At 45.1% G+C, this 22,009-nt stretch overlaps 1 protein-coding gene across 5 annotated transcripts in view; it reads left to right on the top strand.

Moving 5' to 3' along the window:
• RHBDD1 (rhomboid domain containing 1) overlaps positions 1–22,009 on the top strand; it is a 123,146-nt gene that overhangs the window by 82,873 nt on the left and 18,264 nt on the right. For 3 of the 5 annotated variants that reach the window (XM_046019783.1, XM_046019782.1, XM_046019784.1), the window contains exon 7: positions 19,014–19,212. The exons of the other annotated variants lie outside the window; for them this stretch is intronic. In XM_046019783.1, coding sequence (XP_045875739.1) covers positions 19,014–19,174 — 161 coding nt within the window. In that variant the 3' untranslated portion in view covers positions 19,175–19,212. Of the gene's footprint in view, positions 1–19,013; positions 19,213–22,009 lie in introns of those variants that run through there. 5 annotated transcript variants of the gene reach the window in all.

Raw genomic sequence — 22,009 nt, forward strand, 5'->3', positions numbered from 1 at the left:
ACAGAGAAGCAGGTTCGTGGTATATCAAATGAGAAGCAAGGATACAAGCGGTATTCTCAGTGAAAACCCATTTATTTTTGAGAGACCCAGTAAATGTGCTGTAAAAAAAGATTGGGATAATATTTAACAAAATGCCCATAATCCTTATTTCTCAAGAATAAGATTATGGTGACTTCTATTTTCTTGTTTTGGCTTAACTCCATTTTCTAAAACTTCTGCAAAATCATGTGGAAACTTTAGAAGGAAAAACATATTATTAAAGTGAATCCATGCATTGCTAAAAATATTCAGTATTAGCCATGCTCTTCTCTGATGTTCTCCGAGCTGCATCCCATTAAAAGCATCAGGTTGCTGCAGAGAAATGCAGAGACACCTGTACGTCATGCATTCATGCCTCCAGCCTCTGCAGACTACTGATGGGCAGTCAGAGTGATGGGAGAGACTGGGCAGAGCCCAGGGTCTGAACTAGGATCTCTCCAGCTTCTGTCTCCCCTTTTTCTTTCTGCTTATCCCTTCCTTTTCCTTCTCTTCTCCACCCTGAACCTTCTGGCCTGAAGTTATCCACACCCTGCAGACAAGAAGGCCAACTGCTCCTGCCATCAGCAGCTAGCTCTCCCCTCCTACTGCAGTGGTTTCCTTCTTAAGGTTCTAAACCTTCTAGTTTGAGGCTGCTTTAGCACACAGGTTTGCAACCATGGCACTGGGCAGTTCCGTTCTACCTGACAGTGTATGGAGTGTAAAGCTTTGTACATTTTGTGGAGAATGGTCCTTTCCTATCTGTTCTTGTGGTAGTTGGAACGCAGGGCTTGGGTCGCCAGCAAAAGGAAAAGTCTGGCGCACTTTCCGTGGAAGAGCGTTTTTCTATTGCAAAATACAGTTTTGTGTTACCAGAAAACAGTATGGGTTGACTCTTGAATCACTGCATTTAGAATTCTTTACAAATCAACCTAAACCACCCAGAGCCCAGTAGTTTTTAATTTTCAACTCAGTGAGACTAAAAGGAAACAGTTTGCTTTTGGCTACAGTGATGCTGAAAGAAAATAAAATGTAGCTAGTCCTTCGCCATTAAAGGAGATAAAGTGTTTAATAAGTGTCTTCTAGAAGAAGTGACATCTGTATAGAACACCTGCTGTCTTCATTATAACTTTAAATAAGCTGTGTCTCTGGGGGTTCACAGGGCCCTTCTTTTGGCGCACACTGCTGTGACAAAGATAAGTTTTAAAACCCCAAGTAATTTGCTGTTGTGTAGAGGATGCTTTTTGGTGAGACATTTGGGGGTGCAGAGGGGAGTAAGCCCCTGGCTTAGATAACTCAGGCCCAGCAAGGTCCATTTTGAGCATAATTTTGGCAGATGACGGTTGTCAAGTTATGACATTTCCTAGCCCTTGGTAACCCTAGTGATTCACTAATTATCATGTTAATGTTTTCTATAGCACAGAAACATGTAGGCCATTCTTCTTGATATGGGGGCATAGCTGTTCAGTGGAATTCTGGATTTCTTCATATGCTTTGAGAAAGGGACCTGAGCTGTGCCTCTGCTGATGGCGTGTTTCTGTTATGTTTGGTCTTTAATGGTCCTGCCTGTAGGGACAGGGTGGGTGGACGTTAAGGAACTTCAGGGAGAGCCTTTCTCGGAGTGCCTTTTAAAAATGCCCTGCCATTTTGGCAGGTTGCAATCGAACCAAGAATGATTGCCATAAGCAATGGTTGTAAAAAACCATGTGGCCCCAGAAAAATAGTATTTAACCAGCAATGTGGTTCATCTTATTAGCCCGAGGAGAAAATAACTCCCCACCAAATTCTACTCTATTATAGATAAGATTGTTTGAAGCCAAAATCAGAAACATCTGTTTTGTGTTTTTTTTAGCTGCATGAAACTAATGCTTTGTCCCCCAAAGCAGCAGCAGTTTGTTCAGATGCCGTGTACCCTGTATCTCTTAGACCTTGACACCATACAAGGGGGGCATCTTCAGAGTTCATGAGCAATTGGAACATTCCTTCCTGTCAATTAACTGGCAGAATAATGAGATCAAATGAATGCTGTCCTTAAAAACACCTAGATTTTCTAAAAAGCATGCCTTGCTCTTTGCAGTTCCATGAACAGAGAAACAACTACTTAACATTAAGATAACTTAAAAATTGCACCTACAGCAACCAGAAGACAGAGGCATCGTCATTTACTCGGGACCCAGAATTCATGGATCGTCCTCCTGAGGAGTGACGTCATCACTTAAGTGTCACAAAGGTCGGCAGGCAGAACACTTAGTGAGCATCCTTTCTCATAGTAAAGCGTGTAGAATATCTAGGTTTTTTACCCTAAATTTCAGTTAGTGGTTTCCAGCCCATGGCCCACCTAAGGATTATGGTTTTTCCCCTGAAAGTGATGAGTTGTAAAGGCTTTGAACCAAGAGAGGAGCAGAGAAAGTGGGTGAAGACCCCGAGATGAGAGGGTGGCCCATTGGAAAGACTAAGCTGTCTGGGACTGCAAGCTGTTTTTCAGATGGAGCCCCAAGTGGCCAGCTGGGTGGGAATTCGGTTGTGAAAGATCCTGTACCCAGTGTTTAAGGCTTTTGTAGGGGAGCCTGGGGACAGTGGAAGCCAGGGGGAGTTTTCAGTGAGGGGGCAGCAAGAGCAAATACAGATTTGAAGGTCACTGTGCTGTCCCCCGTGTGTGGGGATTGGGTTCCAGAGGGAGAGGGAATTTAAGTGAGACCCACCATTGTAAGTGACCTGCGTGTGTGTATGTACATGTGTGTGCAGGTACATGTGTTAATCCAACAACAATGAAGTGAATCTTACTATTTACCCATTTCAGAGGAGACAAAACCAAAGGGAAGCCTACCAAGGTCGCACAACCAGGAAGCGTTAGAACCATGACGTGAGACCAGACAGTCTTGGCTCCAGACTCTGTGGACCAGGCATTATTTACCCTCTCATACTGTGTCAGTAGGGTTGTCCTCACCATATTTTAATTAATAATAATTAAAAATACACACATAACAATTTAATTAATAGTAATAGTACTAGTATTCCACGAAATGCTGCCAGTACTTCACTAGCTTAGTGAATTCTTTGTATGCATAATCATCCCTATTGGAATGAAATTATAGACATGTGAGTGAATCAGAATTGTGTAAAATATTCATCAGAAAGTTTCAGATTACGTTTTCCAAGGAGAGGTCACTGTATGTCTTCTTGGCCCACTTGAAGCTCTCTGATGGGAACGTGTGTGGCAGATTTCATGGTTGAATCTTTTCAGGGCCTGCCGTTGGATCCGTGTGACAGTCCAGGGGATATGAAATCCCAGAACGTTCTCTGACCCACAAGTCACAGTCTGCTAACTGTAGCTGGAATCTTCCAACTCAGCAGAAAGACAGGAGAGGCAGTAGTAAGAATAGAAGAGAGTAGACTTTTCTGAAAGATACAGCTCACTGACAGCAAGGAGAACTGAATATATTCCTAACTGCAATGACCTCACTTGGTTTCTGAAAACAGAATAACCATTGTTGTCCCATGTGTTTGTGTAAGTGAATGGTGACCATGGGTGCATCCAAGGACTATAATTCATGAAAGACCAAACATGCAGTTTACTAGTCTTTAAGTAACTAGTGGAGATGGTTTAGAGATTTTGGTGGCGCTCAGCTGTTCACCCATTCAAATCACCTGGGGACCTTTTTAAAATTATGAACCAGGACCCATAGCCGGGGGGGTTAGGGTGAGGGAGTGTAAGGGAGATGGCAAGTGTGGACCCAGGCACTGGGGTTGCTTTGTAAGCTCCCCCAGTCTTCAAGTAGAGCGATCCTTGAAGACCAAGGTGAGAGGTTCCCATTGATCTCTAGCAGAAGGCAGTGACACTTTTTAAGTTGGAGGTACAGATAATACCACCCATTTCAATAGTACCTAGATTTCTAAATTCTGCATATATAGTTTGTAGAATGTATGGAAAATCCATACTGTGCCAAATGGGAGCAAGATAGCTCCCCTTCCTCTCCCAAAATGAAGACGAAGACCACATTTCCTGCCTTCAGAGAACTTGGTCAAGTGGGAGAAAGAGGAAGGGTGTAAGGAGGGAAGAAAGTAATACAGAATCAGCAAGACTAACTCTTATTTCTGTGAAACCAACACTAGGAAAGGAGAAGGGAGAAGGCTGGTTGGGAATGTCGAAGGATATGAAGGATGGAAGAAAGGGTGGAAAGAAAGGGAAGAAAGGTGGTACATGGTTTCTCAACATGTCTCCATGACGAAAAGAAACTGCCCCAAAACAAAAACAAACTTTAAGCCCATCTTACATCACATACCAATTCTTATTGGAAATCATGCAATTAAGAAATTATAAAATAACATGTTTGGTTTTTGTTTATTTTGTTCTCTAAACTTAAATTTTACTGATGAGGAATGGAATTTTAATGATTATTGCTCATAGTACGTCTATGTATTATTATTTTGCCTTTTAACGTGTTTCTTCTTAGAGGAATGAAATTGTCAGGCTTTTTCATGGTTAGGGAATTTGCAGTTCATGAGATCGCCAATTAGGGACAATTCTAACCTGACGGCTCAGCTGTACCATTTAAAGAGAGCTCGGCTGATACTTCCAGGAAATCTGCAGAACTGTTCTTCTGTGGGGCCTGTGGCAGTGATTTGGCCTTACAAGAATCTCACACAGAGTTCTTGTTAACATAGTGGTTCCTGGGATTCTAAGTCTGTAAGGGTGTTAGGAATGGCTTGGTCCTAACCACCTTGGCAACATGCACCCTGGGGGAAAAGGTTGTTATTGGCTAGAGCCTCATGGCTTATCCATACTGGAGCTTGTCCTGGAATCCACATCATTATACTCCCCACTTGGAGCTGTTTTTACCATATCACGCAAGTTCATTTTTTTAAAAAAACATATTATGGCTTTTTTAGAAATTTTATTTATTTATTTATTGGACAGACAGAGATAACAAGTAGGCAGAGAGGCAGGCAGAGAGAGAGAGAGAGAGAGAGGAGGAAGCAGGCTCCCCACTGAGCAGAGAGCCCGATGCGGGGCTCGATCCTAGGACCCTGAGATCATGACCTGAGCTGAAGAAGGCAGAGGCTTAACCCACTGAGCCACCCAGGCGCCCCTGCAAGTTCATTTTTAAGCATAATATGCAGTCAGAAAATAAACAGAGTTCTTTGACAAGCAATAATGCACATTTTGAGCATTACTAAAGCTTCTCCACTACCTTAGAGGATTGTCAGTAGAATCCTTTGGTGCCCATTTTGCTTCGAAAGCAATTAGTGATAGGAACTGGAGTAGAGGTGGGAAGACATATCCTTCAGATAAGTTGTAGCAGGTTGCAGTGATCAGTGTGGATCCGCTGGCTTTTTCATACATCTTTAGGAACTGCAGTGGATTTTCTGTTCCTTTGTATTTAATAAATATCCTTGTGAAATAATCCAGAACATTCTCCAACTAGATTTTCTTTTTATGTATTTATTATTTTGATGCCATAAATTTTTGGCGGGATTGGTTTTAAGGTATTGCAAGATTTTTAAGACAAGATTAGGGATCAAACTTACCATATTTATTAGTTGTCTAGTTTTATGTTGATAAAACAGAAATCAGCTGTGGTATCAACATCTTGCTATATTCAGAAATAGAGGATCTTTGAACTGGGAGAGACCTTAGCAGATGCACTCTTCAGTGATTTCTGGAACACTCCCTGCAGTAGCGGTGAGACGGGCCATCTATATACGCTGTCAGATATAGAAATCTCTGGAAGGACCTTGTCAAATAAAATAATAATTCACTCTTTTGTGGACTGGTGCCAAGTTGGTACTTTGAGGGATTAAAATTGAAATGACTTGATTAACTGACCCTAGTTTCACATTTTATGGTATTTTATGGTAGTTATCAGGTAAAGTTTAGCCAACCAGACAGAACAAGCTTTTGCTTATCAAGAATTTGATTACTATTTTCTTAAGATTGTATTTATTTTTCAAAGAGAGGGAGTGGGGGAAAAGCACATTTCCTGCTGAGCAGAGAGCCTGATGTTGTGGGGCTTGATCTCAGGACCGTGGGTTCATGACCTGAGCCGAAGGCAGACACTTAACGACTGAGCCATCCAGGTGTCCCTGACTAACTATTTTTTATGTGTAAAGTGAAAAAGGAAAAGAAGTAAGCAGAAGGGGCTCAGAATCTATAAACCCCACAGTCTTTGACGAAGCCCTTTGCAGCCTTGCTTTCCCACCTCCACAGGGGCGGGGGCTGGGCTTTGCAGTCAGTCAGGCCCCACCCAGCTGGAATCCCAGCTGTCTCCTCTTCACCAAGGAGCAGGTCATTAAGGGATTTATGGGGATTTGGTGGCGAGGGAGTTAAGCCGTGCTCCAGGCGCTGTGGTGGTGGCCACTGAGACTGGACGAAGGGCACGCGGCAGAGAAAGCTGTCGCTCTAATGCCTCTTTCTGCCACTTCACTTTTCTTTCTCCTTTGCCACATGTTTTCTCTCTCCACTTATCTTACATTACCTGCCGAAACCTTTTATTTTGGCATCCGTTTCGATTTTGGAGATTTCTCCCAAAAGGTAATAATGGTAATGAACACTTAAGCCACTAACATTTAGCAAGCCTCTTAGGGAGCATGCAGAGCAAGTTTATTACATGCATTTTTCCCCCCTGTTTACTATTTGCAAGAACTTCCAAGTTAGGCACAGTTGAGGCTCAGAAATTAAATGTAATAGAGTCAAGGTATGAACCAGACCTATCTGACTTCAGAGCTCTTCCTCACCCTGCAGGTCATGCCAGAGATCTCCTTCTAGGAGTGTTCACTTCTGTCCCACATGGCGACGGTTATGAAAACAATAAGAGCTAGTACAGGCTTCCCCCCCGGGGGGCTGCTTGAAGCCCCGTGCGTGTATGGCCTCGTTGGAGGCTCACCACAACTCTGGATAAGCTCAGTCACTAGCCCCATTTTTCAGGTGAGAAAACCAAGGCACAGAGAGGCTAAGTAACTTGTCCGCTTACCCAGGGTCACACAGGGTTAAAAGTGGTTTTCCAACTCCAGTTCTTCATCCCCCAGCTGTCTTTCCCCTCTCGCTTGACCAGTTCTTAAAACTTACTTTACAGTAGGTCTGATGACTCAGAGAAGAGACAGAAGCTCCCTCCTGCCCACTTTAACCGTGCTGGCTGTGCTTTCCAGCTTTCTCTCCTGATCCTCGAGCAGTCCTTCCAAAGGAGTGATGTATTGGCTACTTCATCCAGAGGCTACACAGAGACTAATGCCTAAGCAAGGAAGAACAAACAGCAAATTCATTAACTAGGAATCTATTTACAGTCAATTCCCAAGGCTCATTGTGCAGCCGGTGCCTCCACATCATTTAGAGCTGCTAATAAATGAAAGTCTTTGCATCTTTCCAAGTGTCTTGATATTTACAAGCCTCGTATTTTACCATAGGAAGCAGCCTCAACAAGCATATTCATGTGTTGACAGTTCTAATTAATACAAGTAATTAGTCCTGACAGTGGAACCGTGAAAAGAAGACCCATTCATAAATTTGCTAATTATGTTACTCTGCTCAGAATTTAATCGTGGCCTGGTCCTTCATCATGTCTATATATGGGCAAAAGGCCATCTTACTAAATTCTTCTGACTTCAGCATTTACTTCTGGTAAAGGAATTTTGTTGAGATGAATTTATCATCAGAACTTAATTCTCCAGCATGGGAAAGAGGTAAACGAGAGGATGGGAAAGCCAGGCAAGGAAGGAGGGAGAGGCCAAGTGCATCCATAGGCTTTCTTACTACCTAAACCTTGTACCTTTTTTGTACTTGTTTTGATGCCTTCTCTGAAAACTCAGTTGGTTTTGTTTAGGCTGTTGGGATGTTTCTGGGACAGAAAATTTGAAGATAATTACTCTGATCCACAGTTGAGCTTTCTTCTGTCTACTGTAAATAGCCTGCATTTTCAAGGAGGTTTGCTCTGGGGCAGGGTTTCTTTAGCACTATTGACCTTTGGGGGCTGGATAGTCCCTTGTTGGGATGGCAGGGGGCTGTCCTGTACATCCTAGAATATTGAGTAGCAAATGGTCCCCACCCACTGGATTGAGTGCACCTGCCCCCCTAGTTTTGACAGCTGAAAACACCTCCAGACCTTGTCGATGGTCTCCTGGGGGGCACAGTCACCCCTAGTTGAGAATCACTGCAGTAGAGAGAAGCTTTAGTAAAGAAATCAGGTAGAACTTGCATTTAGACTTGCATAGAAACAGCTGTTGTGAACTCAAGAAAGCACATTTACAAGTACTTAGTGGTATGAAATCCAGATTTGGAATGATATTTCTTGAATCGCAGTACCTACTTCTTACCTCTTCACTGTCAAGGTCCCTCTCGTCCTCCTAGTTAGAAAGTAGAGTGGCGCTCGATAGTAGAAAAGCTGTACCTAAACATACCTTTGCTTCTTGTTGTGAAATATCCTGGGCTCTGAGCATTCATGGATTCCATGTTTCAAGTTTCAGCCACTTTTTGGTGACCTTAATATTTTGGCTTTCCAGCCACAGGTGTTCTTTGTCCCCCTTTCCAGTTCATTAATTCCTCCTCTTGCCTCCCCGCTCTGCTTAGATTTCTGGTCCTTTGTTTCGGTTACTGTCCTACAAATACTGCCTATGCCTTTGCTGCTCAGTCCTCCTTTCACCTATCTGGAAACAGCCACAGGTTCGGATGAACCCAGCCACTAGGCTTCTCAGACCCTCCATTGGGCAGCCCAGTCTGACCGGAGAAGGTGACCCAACAGAGGAGACTGAGCCTATTAGAAATGCACACCAACATCCCAACTGGCCGTGACTGCCCTAAGAAAATAGAATACACCTGAAGGTAATGACTTCAGTCTCCTATCAAACTACAAACTTGGGGCACCTGGGTGACTCGGTCTGTCAAATTCTTGGTTTCTGCTCAGGTCATGGTCTTGGGGTCCTGGGATCAAGCCCTGCATCAGGCTCCATGCTCTGCAGGGAACCTGCTTGAGATTCTTCCCCTCTTCCCACATGCATGTGCTCACTCGTGCGCTCTCTCTCTCTCTCTCTCTCTCAAATAAATCTTAATATATATATATATATACTACAAATTTACCTGTACCCATTTTTATACTTAACTCACCCTTTCTGACAGCTGAATAAGGAGATCTCCTTATCACAGACATCCTGACTTCTCAGGAAAAACCTTTTGTTACTGATTGATCATCCCTTTCTCCCTCTGTGTTTGGCCTGTCGGTCTCTACTGGATCTTTCCTGTCAAGACTGAAACACATACTACCCTCTCTCAGGCCTCCTCGCAAAAGAAAGACAGAGTAGTAACACAGCCGCCTTCCACTCACTTGCCTCTTTCTTCCCATTGACACCTCCAGTCAGTTGCTTCCCATCTTCCTTCTTCAACTCTTAATTTTGGCACCGCTCCTTCGATCAGGTTATGGCCGCCATTATTCTAATCACCCAGCTCTAGCCAACTTCTCCAGTGACTTCGGCATTGCCAAGCCTGGGGTCATTTTTCTTCTCCATATTTTCTTATTTTGAAACTCTTCCTTTTGCCTCCCTTTCCCCCTGATGCCCACTCCACTGGCTTTCTGGCTGCTGCTCTGGCGTCTTTCCTTGGCCTCCTTGGCAGGTTCATCTCTCTTGACTTGACTATTGAATACCAGTTTTCGTCGTGACTTCATTCTAGGTGTTCTTTTTTTTTTTTTTTTTAAGATTTATTTATATATTTATTTGAGAGAGAGAGGGAGAGAGTGCGCAGCGGGAGGGGCAGAGGGAGAGAGAACCCCAAGCAGACTCAAGATCAAGCATGGAGCCCGATGTGGGGCTCAATCCCAGGACCCTGAAAGTCAAAACCAAGAGCTGGGCGCTCGACCAACTGTGCCACCCAGGCACCCCTAGCTGTTCTTTTCTTCTCCCAGGCTTCAGTTTCTGTTTGCATGCCAGCAACTTCCACATTTATCTCCTCAGCCCAGATCTCTTTTTGAGCTTCTGAAATTACATGAACACACTCAAGGACATCTCAAATACAGCAGGTACAAAACCAAATTCACGTTACCTTTCTGCCTCTCTGACTTATTCCTCATCAAGCATTGTCAGTAACCAAGTCCTCTTGGTACTAATTCAAAACATGGCTCACGTTCTTCCAGTTCTTTCCACATGCACTAGTCTGAGCCAGTGCTGTCTGTGCCCAGAAGGTAAGTGAAGGTAGAGAGGTAAAAGGGCAGGATCACGTAGGGTGTTTTAGGCCAGCGTAAGCACTTTAGTTTTCCTCTGAGATGGTACCATAAGAAGGTTTTGAACAGCAGAGTAACATAATTGAACTTTTTAAAGGATTACTTGGGGGGTGCCTGGGTGGCTCAGTGGGTTAAAGCCTCTGCCTTTGGCTCAGGTCATGATCCCAGGGTCCTGGGATCAAGCCCCACATCAGGCTCTCTGTTCAGTGGGGAGCCTGCTTCCTCCTCTCTCTCTCTCTGCCTGCCTCTCTGCCTATTTGTGATCTCTCTCTGTCAAATAAATAAAATCTTAAAAAAAAAAAAAAAAGGATCACTTGTGCGGCTGTGTTGACAGTGGTCTCTAGGGTAGTATAGTGGTTTGAGTAGTGACTCCCAAAAGACCTCAGAATGTGGCTGTATCTGAAGTAAGAGTCTTTGCAGGTGTAATTAAGGTAAGGATCTCAATATGGTGGACCCTAAACCCAATGACAGATCAGTCCATTGCATTAGTCCAGGCAAGGGGGGACCACAGCTCCCATCAGAAAGCCACCCTAGAGGAGATCCAAAGAGGTCAGCTTCTGGGTTTTGAAGGTGGTGCAGAAGGATTTTTTGACAGAATAGCTGTGATTGTAAGGGAAGGAGGAGAGAGAGGGGACTGAGGTTTTGGCTGAGGGCACTGGAAAGTTGGAATTTCCATGAGCCTGAACGTGCAGAGAGAATAGATCTATGGGGAAGAAACAAAGTTCAGTCTTGGACCTGAAGAGAATGAGAGGCTTATGAGATCTCCCTATAGGGATGGTGAGGAGGTGGTTTGTATGAGGCCAGATGATAGATGTGGTCTGAAAATGTGTTTGCAAGTCGTCAACATGGCGTAAATGGATTTAAACTCATGAAGCTGGATGGAATCTCCAAGGAAGTGAGTGTAAAGAGAGAAGAGGATCGAGCACCGAGTGCCTGGGTCTCCGACATGAAGTTTGAAGAGAAAAGAAGGTACCAGCAAAGGAGAGTGAGAGGAAGGGGCCAAAAATATGGGGAGAAAATGGAGAGGAAGAGAGGTAGCTCCTTGGAGATAGGTCCAGGAGGAAGGAGTGCTCAGCTGTGCCAAATGGCCCTCGTAGTCCTTGTGGAGTGATGGCTGAGAAATGGGCCCTGAATTCAGCAAGGCCAAGGTCAGCAATAGCCTTGACAAGAGCTCCTTCAGGAAATGAACAGTGGCTGGTGCTATAGATTCTACTTTTGTCTCTCTTTTTTCTTTTTTTAAACGATTTTATTTATTTATTTGTCAGAGAGAGAGTACATACAAGTAGGCAGAGAGGCAGGCAGAGGCAGTGAGAGAAGCAGGCTCCCTGCCGAACAAGGAGCCCGATGCGGGACTCGATCCCAGGACCCTGGAATCATGACCTGAGCTGAAGGCAGCGGCTAATCAACTGAACCACCCAGGCGTCCCTCTGCTTTTGTCTCTTGTCCCATCAGAGTTAGAACAGGAGTCCTGTGCTTTTTAAAAGCTGGAGTTTCTTAACCCCCACCCCTATCCCTGAAAACTAATGAAAAGGAACCTGATAACATACGTAGGCTGCGTTGCTACTACTGGATTCCCCAGCCTTAGCTGCTGTTTAATCAAGAAACCCCTCATGTTACTCCTCCCAGAGCTATAGTAAATTGTACATGTAAGAAGCAGCTTCATCACAAAAGCAGTTTTTGCCTTTGACTTGGACCATCTGGTCTTGTGTTTTTCATTGTAAGGTTAATTTGTGAAATTGGTCTTTTCTCTGCCTGTAGTGCCTGACTATATACAGAGGGTTCTCCTAGGGGGGCTTGTCAGTAACTCCAAAGCGGCACTATCCAAAGAACTTCCTGCCGTGATGGACGTGGCCTGTTTCTTCAGTGTCCTGTTGTGGTAGCCACTAGCTACATGTGCTGAGCTCTGGGAATGGACAGTAGTTACCTCCCCCTTATCTTTGAGGGGATATTCCAAGGCCCCCCCAGTGGGTATCTGGGACCTCAGATACTACTGAACCCTGCATATACGTTTTTCCCTATATGTACATACCTATGATAAAGTTTCATTTAGAAATTAGGCTCAGTAAGAGATGAACAACAAGAGTAAAATAGAATGATTGTGACAATAGACTGTAATAAAAAGCTAAGTGAATGTGTGTGTGTGTCTCTCTCTCAAAACACCTTGTATTCACACTTCCTGTGGTGATATGAGCTGAAAAGATGACTATGGGATGAGGAGAAGTGAGGGAAATGACATAGCCTGGGCTGCTCTTGACCTCATGATGATATGTGGTTCACAGCGGAAAGCAAAACCATGGACAAGCGGGGACTACTGTAGTCAGTACAACAGAGAAACTAAATTTTTAGTTTCCTTCATTTGAATCCATTTAAATGTAAATAGCCATGTGTGGCTAGTGGCCACTGGACTAGTGTAGATGGAGAACACAGTTTCTCAAAGTATGTTCTGGGAACCTGTTAGAAATACACATTCTGGGACGCCACCCCAGGCCTGCTGAACCAGAAACAGGAGAGGATGAGACCCGGCGATCTGTTTCAGCAAGCTCCGAAGGTGAGCCTGACACCCACTCAGCAGAATGCCCCATCCCCAGAGTTCCTGAATTAGCAGGACTGGGATGGGGGTCTGAGAATTTGCTTTGCTAACAAGTTCCCAGATGTCGCTCTGAAGCTGGTCTGGAAATCACCTTCAGAAGGTGGTGTAGAAGATGGATCAGTTCTTTACGAGGCCCCCAGGTCCCCAGGAATGAATCCCATGAATGCCACATAACTAATATTTGAAGTCAGGACATCCCAGATATACCCTCTGCGCTCCCTGAAAATCTTTCTGTGTTCCCATGAGCTAGTAACAAAGACTTCCTGGCTCATAGAAGGGCTCCTAAGTCCTCGTTGAATTAATAAAGAGATTTACATCCTTAGCCTGGGTAAAGTGTCTAGAGTTAAGATCTCTTACCCTGCCTGTTGCTTTCTGTATGTGGTCACTTTTTGGCATTCATGATAACCTGCTAGTATATTTCCGCTTTTGTGTTCCATAATTCTGCAACTTGTTTTAGGAGAAACCATTGTCAGCATATTTTTTTTTTACTCTGTATTTTGATAAATTTAGTTGCTAGAATGCTAAGGAAGCAATTTTTGGTAAGCATCATATGCCCCCTGCAAGAGGGCTCATTTGGAAATGTGTCTTTTTTGTTGTCCCTTCGACAGGGTAGAAGTAGATAGGTTGTAATCATCATTCAGTGCTTTGGGCCCAGGAATGGTAACTGTCTTGCATGCAAAGGATTGTCCTGTCCAGTGAGGAGAAACCAGTAGCCTGCTCGTGGGTGACAGAAATCTCTCCTTGGTGAAATCACCTGTAAGGCTTTGACCCTCCTTTGCTAGTCCTGTTTCCCCACGAGCATCTTTTAATCGGGTTTACTTGTTTCAGAGGAGGATGAAGCACTCTCTCTTCTGCTCTTACATTATTTAGTTCTTCCAGTGGATATTTATTCATATGTAATGCTAAGTGCTGTGTGGCTTACAGAGATGCCTGAGACCTGGGCCTGCCTGCAGAGAACTTACAGTACTAGCAGTGAGCTAGAGAAATAGCTTCAGAATTATATAAATGATAGGAACAGAGGGAGAAGCAACCAGTGAGAGACATAGATTAGGAGATTCACTGCAAGAAATTGGTTTATGCAGTCATGGGCGCTGAGCAGGGAAGCCTGAAACCTATAGGGCATACCTATAGGGCATGCCTGCAGGGCAGGCCGGCTCAAGCCGCCATCCACACGTGGAATTTCTTCTTTTTCGAGGAAACCTCAGCTCTGGTCTTAGGGCCTTTCTGGATTAGGCTCACCCAGATTATCTAGAATAATCTCCTTTAAAGTTGACTGATACTGGACTTTAAACATATCTATTTAATACCTTCACAACACACCCCAGTTAGGGTTTGATTGAGTAACTGCAACTGCAGCTGAGCCCAAATGACACATTAAAAAAAAGCCCATCACGCTTAGAGACCGAGTGTTTAAGGATCCTTTCTTGGAGGTGTGGCGTTTGTTCCAGTCCTTAAAGAAGTGAAGATTCTAGGATGTGTGGATAAAGGAAGTAGGCATTCTAGAGAGTACCACTATTAAATATTAATAGAAATGAATAGGGGCACCTGGGTGGCTCAGATAAGCATGTGACTCTTGATTTTGGCTCAGGTCATGATCTCAGGGCCGTGAGATCGAGCCCCATGCCGGGCTCCACACCCAGCATGGAGCCTGCTTGGGATTCTTGCTCTCTCTCCCCCTCTGCCCTTCCCCACCCCTGCATTCCCTCCCTTTCTCTCTCTCTCTTTCTCTAAAAAAAGAAAATAAAAATGAACAATAAAAGATACCAAGACAGGAATGTACTACTGTTGTGTTGGCACACTGGCTAGTAGACGCACCACAGCCTTTCTCTGAACCTGATCTCTGTTTGCTCATCCAAAAAAATGGGTCAAATGTTCATCATGACTGTCCCCTAGGATGGGATGAGATGATATTTGAGGGTACATTTTGGAATCAGTAAACACTACGAATGCTAAGGCATTTTATAGAGATGGTGGTGGCGGCGGCAGTATTTGCATGTGAAGTTTGGTTAAAAAAAAAAAAAAAAGGCTGGGCAGGTAAAGCAGTCTGATTATTGTGGGCTTTGCCTAAAATTTGCATCTTTAATTTTGGGGGAAGAAAGGTATTCTCTAAGGTCCAAATGGATTGAAAGGAAATAAAAACCTCTCTATACGTAGCCATGCCCTGTTGTCGAAAAGACACGGTTGCCATTTGCTCTGGGCCTAGGGCGACTCAACTTTCTTTTTTTTTTTTTCCTACAGAGGCAGACCTCTGGTTTTGACACGATATTGGGGATGAAGGAGGGTCATTTATTATAAACTTATTGAATACTTTGCCTAAATAGGGAAAAAGAATTAAACCATTTCCAAGGAATTTGTTCCAAGTTTCTTAGGTAATGGCTGATGGAGCCAGCTGACTCAGTCACCAGAGAGAACTCCAGAAAGGGATGCTCCAGTGAGTGCAGTTTGACACGCTCCTTTTTTTCCTCCTTTTTCCAGAGCTGTGCTCGACAAACCAAGCTAATTTTGCCAAGCGACCCTCCCCCAATATTGTTCAAGCCATATGCATTTTGAAGGAAATTTAATCCATATGTTCCTGAGTCACTTACGCCTAAGTCATTAAAATGTTATTTTGTAAATGTGATTTCATGTTTGAAGTCATAGTAAAGTATTTTTAGGAGATTTTTCGTTCTTCAGAATGCTGTTTTTCTTGGTTTGTTTTCTTGTTTAATTTAAACACACTGCACATCGTCGTAACACCCATCCTGTGGTTAGACACAAGGGGCGTCTTGAAACCAGAAGGAGCGTCTAGTCTAACACGTTGGAAGGAGTCAGTTGTCTCGTCACACAAGGTGATAAGTGTTATCATTTACCCTTCAGTGTTTTCTGTTGTCTTCTGGGCTGCTTTTAACCTGGTCGTAGCCCACCCCAACCCTCTCCCGTGCTGCTCCCCGAATGGGTGCCCATGAAAAAGAAAAGGGAAAAGAAAAGAAAAAGGAAAATTAGAGAACCAGACTGCCTCCTAGGATCTGATTCTCAGCTGTGCCACGTGAGCCTTTCTTCCCAAAACGGAGTTCATGTCCCTTTTTACCTACAGGCACTGCCAGCTGGGAGGACTTAGGTGTTTCATAAAATGTCTGCAGAAGAGAAAAGTAAAACTGAATTTAGGAGCAGCCTATGGCTTTTCATTCTTAGGGCAGATAAATGGTGGTGCCTGCTTTGGACTGAAGCTGATTGAAAAATGGTTTCATGTCTTTTTCCCAAAATAAGTTTTCTTTCTTTCTTTCTAAAACCTCTGCTTCTTTGGAGTCCCATGATACCGACCGAGATTTGTCTGTGCATGACGCATCCTGGTTTATGTGTGTCTGTCCATTGGGAATATCCTTTAGCTTGCAGAGAGCACCGGAGAGGCTTTACTTTCAGGGTCTGGTAGGGACATGTCCATCCTGAGCCCCAGCCCTTCACAAGCAGCAGGTGCAGCGTCTAACATTGTAAGACACATTTACCACCCAGAGGTCCCCGGAGTTCAGGGGTTAAAACTTGGACTTCTGAGCTTGTGAAATATATTCCCATCTTTTTTTGTTTGTTTGTTTTTAATTCGGTCCTCGAAACTGCCCTGAAGGCTGTGGTTTCTGGGTTTGGGTCAATTGTTTTTCCATAAGGAAATTGAGGTTCAGAGAAGTTACTTTCTTCGATCTTTCCCATGGGGAGGGTGGCTGTTGGTGTGTGCTTCTGACCTCACTGGACTGTAAGCTCGGTGAGAGGAGTGATGTCCTGGCCGTCGTGTGGGGATGTTGCAGGACCTTTGTGGGCTTTTATTTTTGGAAGTCTGACCTTACAGCATTTCAAATATACTAAAACACATGACTGTGTGACTTTTTGAATGAGTCTTCATCTTTCGTCAAAGCTCTAGGATCTGGTGACCTATTGAACATGGTGGAAAGCTAGGAGAGAGAGCCCTTCCCTATGAAAGAAAGAAATACAGAGGGACTCGGGGAAGAGGGGAGAGGCTAGGATTATCTAAAGAGCCATCCTTTTCTTCCTCAGACCTTGATTTCACCCTAGAAAAGGGGGTCCCCACTTCTGTAGATGGACACTGGCAGTCCGCAGTCCGCACCAACCTCTTTGGAGGCCTCCGGAGTGCACTTGAACTAAACTCAAAAACCTGTGAAGCGGTTGATGGGCTGAGTTTCTGGGTCAAGGCAGAAATAGTGGAACTTGCTGTCCATCCCTGAAAATTCTTTGGGATTCCATCATTCAGCAATACTCATCGGCCACCTGCACTAGCAACACCACAGTGACCAGGACAGGCTCGTCCAGGGCTCTGTCCCTCTACACTGGATCAAACTCTCGCTCCTCAGGGTACCTTTTTTGAAGTATATTTGACATGTCTTGCTTTTTTATTGCTCATTTTTTTGGTTGGATTGTATGCACATGCCCAAGTGACCTTGTGTATTCCTGAGTCCTTCTGTGTATAAGCTAAAGTTAGAATGGGGAAGGAAGCCTATAACATAAAAATGGGGCATGTAAAAGTTCAGTTTCTCCCTGCTAAATTAGTTTTCTGTATTTCTTTTCAAATCTCGTGGTAGGCCTGACCACAGGATAAGAAGATGGAGTACCCTTCTTGAGTTTGTACTGTGCCTTCTGACACTGCCCTTCCTCATCCAGTTCCTCCTGAGCCCCCTGCAGAGACCCTTGTTCATTTTCAGTACTTCCTTTTTGCACACATGTCTATGCCTGTATGGTTCTTAAGTGACCTTTTCCTAAACTCATTGAGGGCATTTCATATGGACAGGAATCCCAAAGCATATTCTCACCAGAGAAAGAACAAGGTTTGCCTGCCATCAATTTAAGGATATGATTACTCAAAATTTTGAAATGTTTTCTTGCATTAGAGATGTTGGTGACCAAGGAGTGGGTGCCTGAGGGGAGGCGTCTGGCCTCCTTGCCTAAGGATGTTGGGAAGGAGGTATTTTCGTATTCCCTTTTCTACTCTGCTTCCTCATATGCTTTGCTATTTACCCAAAACTCTCCCCATTGGAAGATTTGTATTTATTTATTTAGAGTAAAGCTCCATGCCCTTGGGTGTCTTTCCCAAAGCAATTCCTAGATGTCACCTCTCCTACTGACTCTTTTCTTACCTGCCCAGTCCCCTTCAGCAAGAACTTTTCTAATATTTTATATTTGAGTTTTCTTGTTAGAAAAGATGATACATGAGACCATGAGGAAACAAGCCTGAAAGTTCTAGAGGCATTCTAGAAAATGCCAGGTCTTTCGTGATTGTTATCATTATTGTCTTGAGGAGTGAAAACCAAATGAGAAGAAGGTGGAGCTGCTGCTTCATTCATGGACACACTTGCCACTATTGTATCCCCCTCCAGAATTTCTGTGAGTCCTAGAACAGCTGTAAGGTCAATAGATCCTTTGGTCCTAAGATCATAATCCTGACCGTTGACCCTTCTAGCTGCTCCCTCTGGAGAGTCCCCTTTTTGTTCAGGTACAAGATTGGCCGCTGGGCATGTACTGGACCTGAGGGTTGGCAGGGTCTGTGGCAGGGCTCCCTCACAGCCTTGCCACACTCTGGCATTTGTATCCAGTATCCTAGGCCTTGACAAGTGACCAGAGTCAAAGATCCCTTTTCCGTGGCACAGGGAGTAACAATTTGAATGAATAGTTAGGATTCCGACCATTGTGAATGCCCAGCACTCAAAAGTTCTAAACATACTTTGCTGTCAAACACGGGTCTGAAGTTCAGGTTGAAATGAGTTGCGCCGTTGGCTCGCTTTTGAACCCGGTGAGAGGAGTAGTCAGTTGAGGAACAGGGAGCTCTTTGATGGGAAGCTCACTGACCACCGGCTGCATGTCTGAGTATTTGTAGCCTGACATTAAAGAGAAGCCACTGCTCTAACAGAGTCGGTTTATGTGTTATGTAAGCAAGACTGGCAAGGCCTTATGGCCGGCTGGGCCATCAGAATGACCCCTGTTGCTGGAAACCTGGTTGCAGCACGTATTGCTTGAGCGCTCACTCGGAGGCATGTCTGCCATTGGTAAGAACGAGGAGGGCTAGGTTCTAGTTTCCGGGTTATTGCAGGCAAGCTGAGGGACCTGGGAAAATTGTTTGAGCTTTTGTGAACTCCGTTTCAGGATCTGTAAGACAAGGGAGTGTCTAGGTGGCCTCGTTAGCTTTAGAAATTCTTTGTATGTCTCATATCAATTTTCATGCACTTTAGGTCCCATGGATGTGAACATATGCACTCATTTAAACCATATAGCCGTATTCGTCTCGGGCTTAAATGGTCTCGTCAAGAGAAGAAACTGTACCTTATTCATCCTTAATCCAGAATGGTGCCTGACCCCCAGCTGGTGTGTTCAGTTCATGCTGGTCATATAAATTAAGGAAAGAGGGGAGACGCAAGTTGCTAAAATTTCAGACGGCCTCAGAAACTTTGGTGGAATTGGACATTACAAGCTCTAAACCGAAATAAAGGAAGTTAGAGAGATGAAAAAGAGAAAACTAGCTGTGTTCTCTCCCAGCTGTCACTGGCAGGTAAGGCGCACTCCCTTCTGTTCATCACAGTGAAGGAGTCCTGTCACGTGATACGCATTCAGTCCTCACTCTGTACCTGACACCTGGCAGGCACACAACAGAATGTCAGGGAAGTTTTCTCACTAGCCGAAGATTATTAGACAAGCTGGCTCATCACTCACTAGAACTGAAATCTGAGAGCATGTTTCCTTTCCACCAAATTTTACTAGACTTAACACTTGACTCACAGGGTCTTCTCAGCGTCTGTCCCCCAAGGGGCAGGTCTGTGGGCCCTGTGCTGGAACTTGAATGTGCTTCAGCCAAATCAAGGCCTGCCCTCACAGAGTTGTGTGATTGTTGCCTTTTTTGAGTCCCAAGGATCCAGATGGTGACTTCCATCCATCTCTTATTTGTTAATGAAGATGTTCCAAAGAGACATCTGGCCATTTGATTCTTCCAGTTGGTTGAAAAATAAATAGGAGTTTACCCCGGACGTGATTTGCATGTGTGACTCTTTAGTGACAGGTTCCCTCACAGAGGGCAGGGAGGTGGTGACCAGCCAGGGCCAAGCACGTTGTCCTGTAATTAGAGCTCGCTCCTGTAAGGTCCCTGTCCTCACACGTAGCTGACCTGGTGCCCCCTTTACCATTTGTAGGCCATGTATCTCTTCTAGCTGTGCTCCCATGGCACAGATGAGGCCCGGGTCCACACAGGGACTGGCCACAGTGCCTGCTGCCCTCAGCTCATTCAGGGCTGTGACCCCATGAGCACGTGGGGAGAATCGGGTCTCCCAATGGTGGTAAGGAAATTGTATTTTTAAAGCTGCCAGTGTATTACTTCCCTTTAGTCAGCAGTTCCGTTTCTAACATGGGAGCTTTCAGACGAGCTCTTGTGGGGTCTCCTAAGAATTAACGTGGTGCCGGTAGGATAAGGGAGCATAACGAGAAACTCTGATGGGACCGTGTCACACACCTGTGGAGTAGATGCCCTTGAGGCCCTCACTCAGGAACAGTTTGCTTGCCTTCCTCAGAGTGGTCATCCCCTCGTGGAAGGGCCCTTCCTCCTGTAGCAAGCCAGTTCTCAATTTTCCTCACGCTTTCTCATTTCCTCCTGGAGCTCTCAGAAGCCAGGCCAGTCCCATCCAGATAACAGAAACTGTTGGATAGTCTCTCTCTCTCTGTTTCTTTTTTAAAGAATTTACTTATTTATTTAAGAGAGAGAGAGAGCATGAGCATGAGCAGGGGGAGGGGCAGAAGGAGAGGGAGAGGGACAAACAGACCCCCCTGCTGAGTGGAGAGCCCAACATGGGGCTCTATCCTAGGACCCTGAGATCATGACCTTGAGCTGAAGGCAGACACTTAACCAACTGAGCCACCCAGGCTCTTGATGAGAGGGGGTGGTTTGGTGCAGAACAGGAAGTCTGCTTGGATGCAAAGACACACTGTCCAATGTTGTGTAGTGCAGAAGGGCATGGGAATGGGTATATTTCTACAAAAACAAGGAAACCCTGAAAATCTGCTGGGCTTGGAATTTTCGATGATGATCTAAACAGTCCCCTTAGGTATTGCCTTTTACTGGCACATTAAAAGTTGTGATGCTTATAGAAACTACATATGATTTAGAGAATAGTTGAAAAGAGATCATACACATAAGCCAAGTTCCGCCATTGCTGACAGGAAGCAGGAGCCGAACCGGTTCCCCTGGGGGCTGGCTCTCTGAGTGCATCTGGCTATAGGAGTAAGCTGACTGAAGCTGGGGCGCTGTGTTCCATCTCTAGGTCTGAGCAAGTCACACTAGTGGGCTCAGTTTAAAATAGTCAACCTTTCTGTCTCCACTGGTATGGTCGACCTGACTGGTTACAAGTCTCGATATTTTGTTTGGAGACTAAATGCAGTGTGGATTGGAACAACGATGAAACCTCCCAAGTCTTTGGCAGGAGGGATACTGTGAAGGTGTGACAGGAGTGTCCCTTCAGAGCCAGCCCAAACACAGCTTCCAAGCCGGGCCATGGGGGCAGCCTCTACCTGCCGCTCATCCTGGGTCTTAGACATTAAACCGCCCCCTCCCCCGAAATGCCATTCGACAAGAGAAACAAGGATGCCAAGTCACTGACTTCCTGACTCCAGCTAGTGTGGCAAGTAGCAGCAGCAAGGGAGCACCTTGTCCTCAGACAGCGACTATTAGGAATCACTAAAATGTGTGAGCCCGACCCACACCCACCCCACCGCAGCCTCCCCGCTACCCCGCCACCCCCCCCCCCCCAGCCCCGCTGTCTCCCCTTCTTTGATCATGGCTTCCTTGCTGATGCAGAGTGTGCTCAGGCTGAGTGCCACCTCCTGAAGCTCTTCTAGAATCTTCTCCCTGAAAGGAAGTGAAAAACCAGTCTGAAGTCATAGATCAGGTTATTGTCGCACTCTCGGGAGAAGGGGAGAAAGGAGGATCAGGAGCAGTCGCCTGGTACCTAGGTGTTCCTTGTTACAGGAACCACAGCTCCGGAAGTGCAAGCAGCCGGCTGAGGGGCGTCTGGAGCATGGACTTCCGGCCTGGGCAGGCAGGCCTCGGCAATAAGCCTCACTGATCCCAGTGCTGTTCTTGCGGTTTTGTTTCCACCTGGCTGTTGCTGTATATAGAACTTGCAGCTCCATTCATTCTGCGCCACCCCCCGCCACTCCCAGCCCCCCGCTGCTGCCCTTTAAAGAG

Source organism: Meles meles, chromosome 9, assembly GCF_922984935.1.
Source record: "Meles meles chromosome 9, mMelMel3.1 paternal haplotype, whole genome shotgun sequence".
Taxonomy (NCBI): domain Eukaryota; kingdom Metazoa; phylum Chordata; class Mammalia; order Carnivora; family Mustelidae; genus Meles; species Meles meles.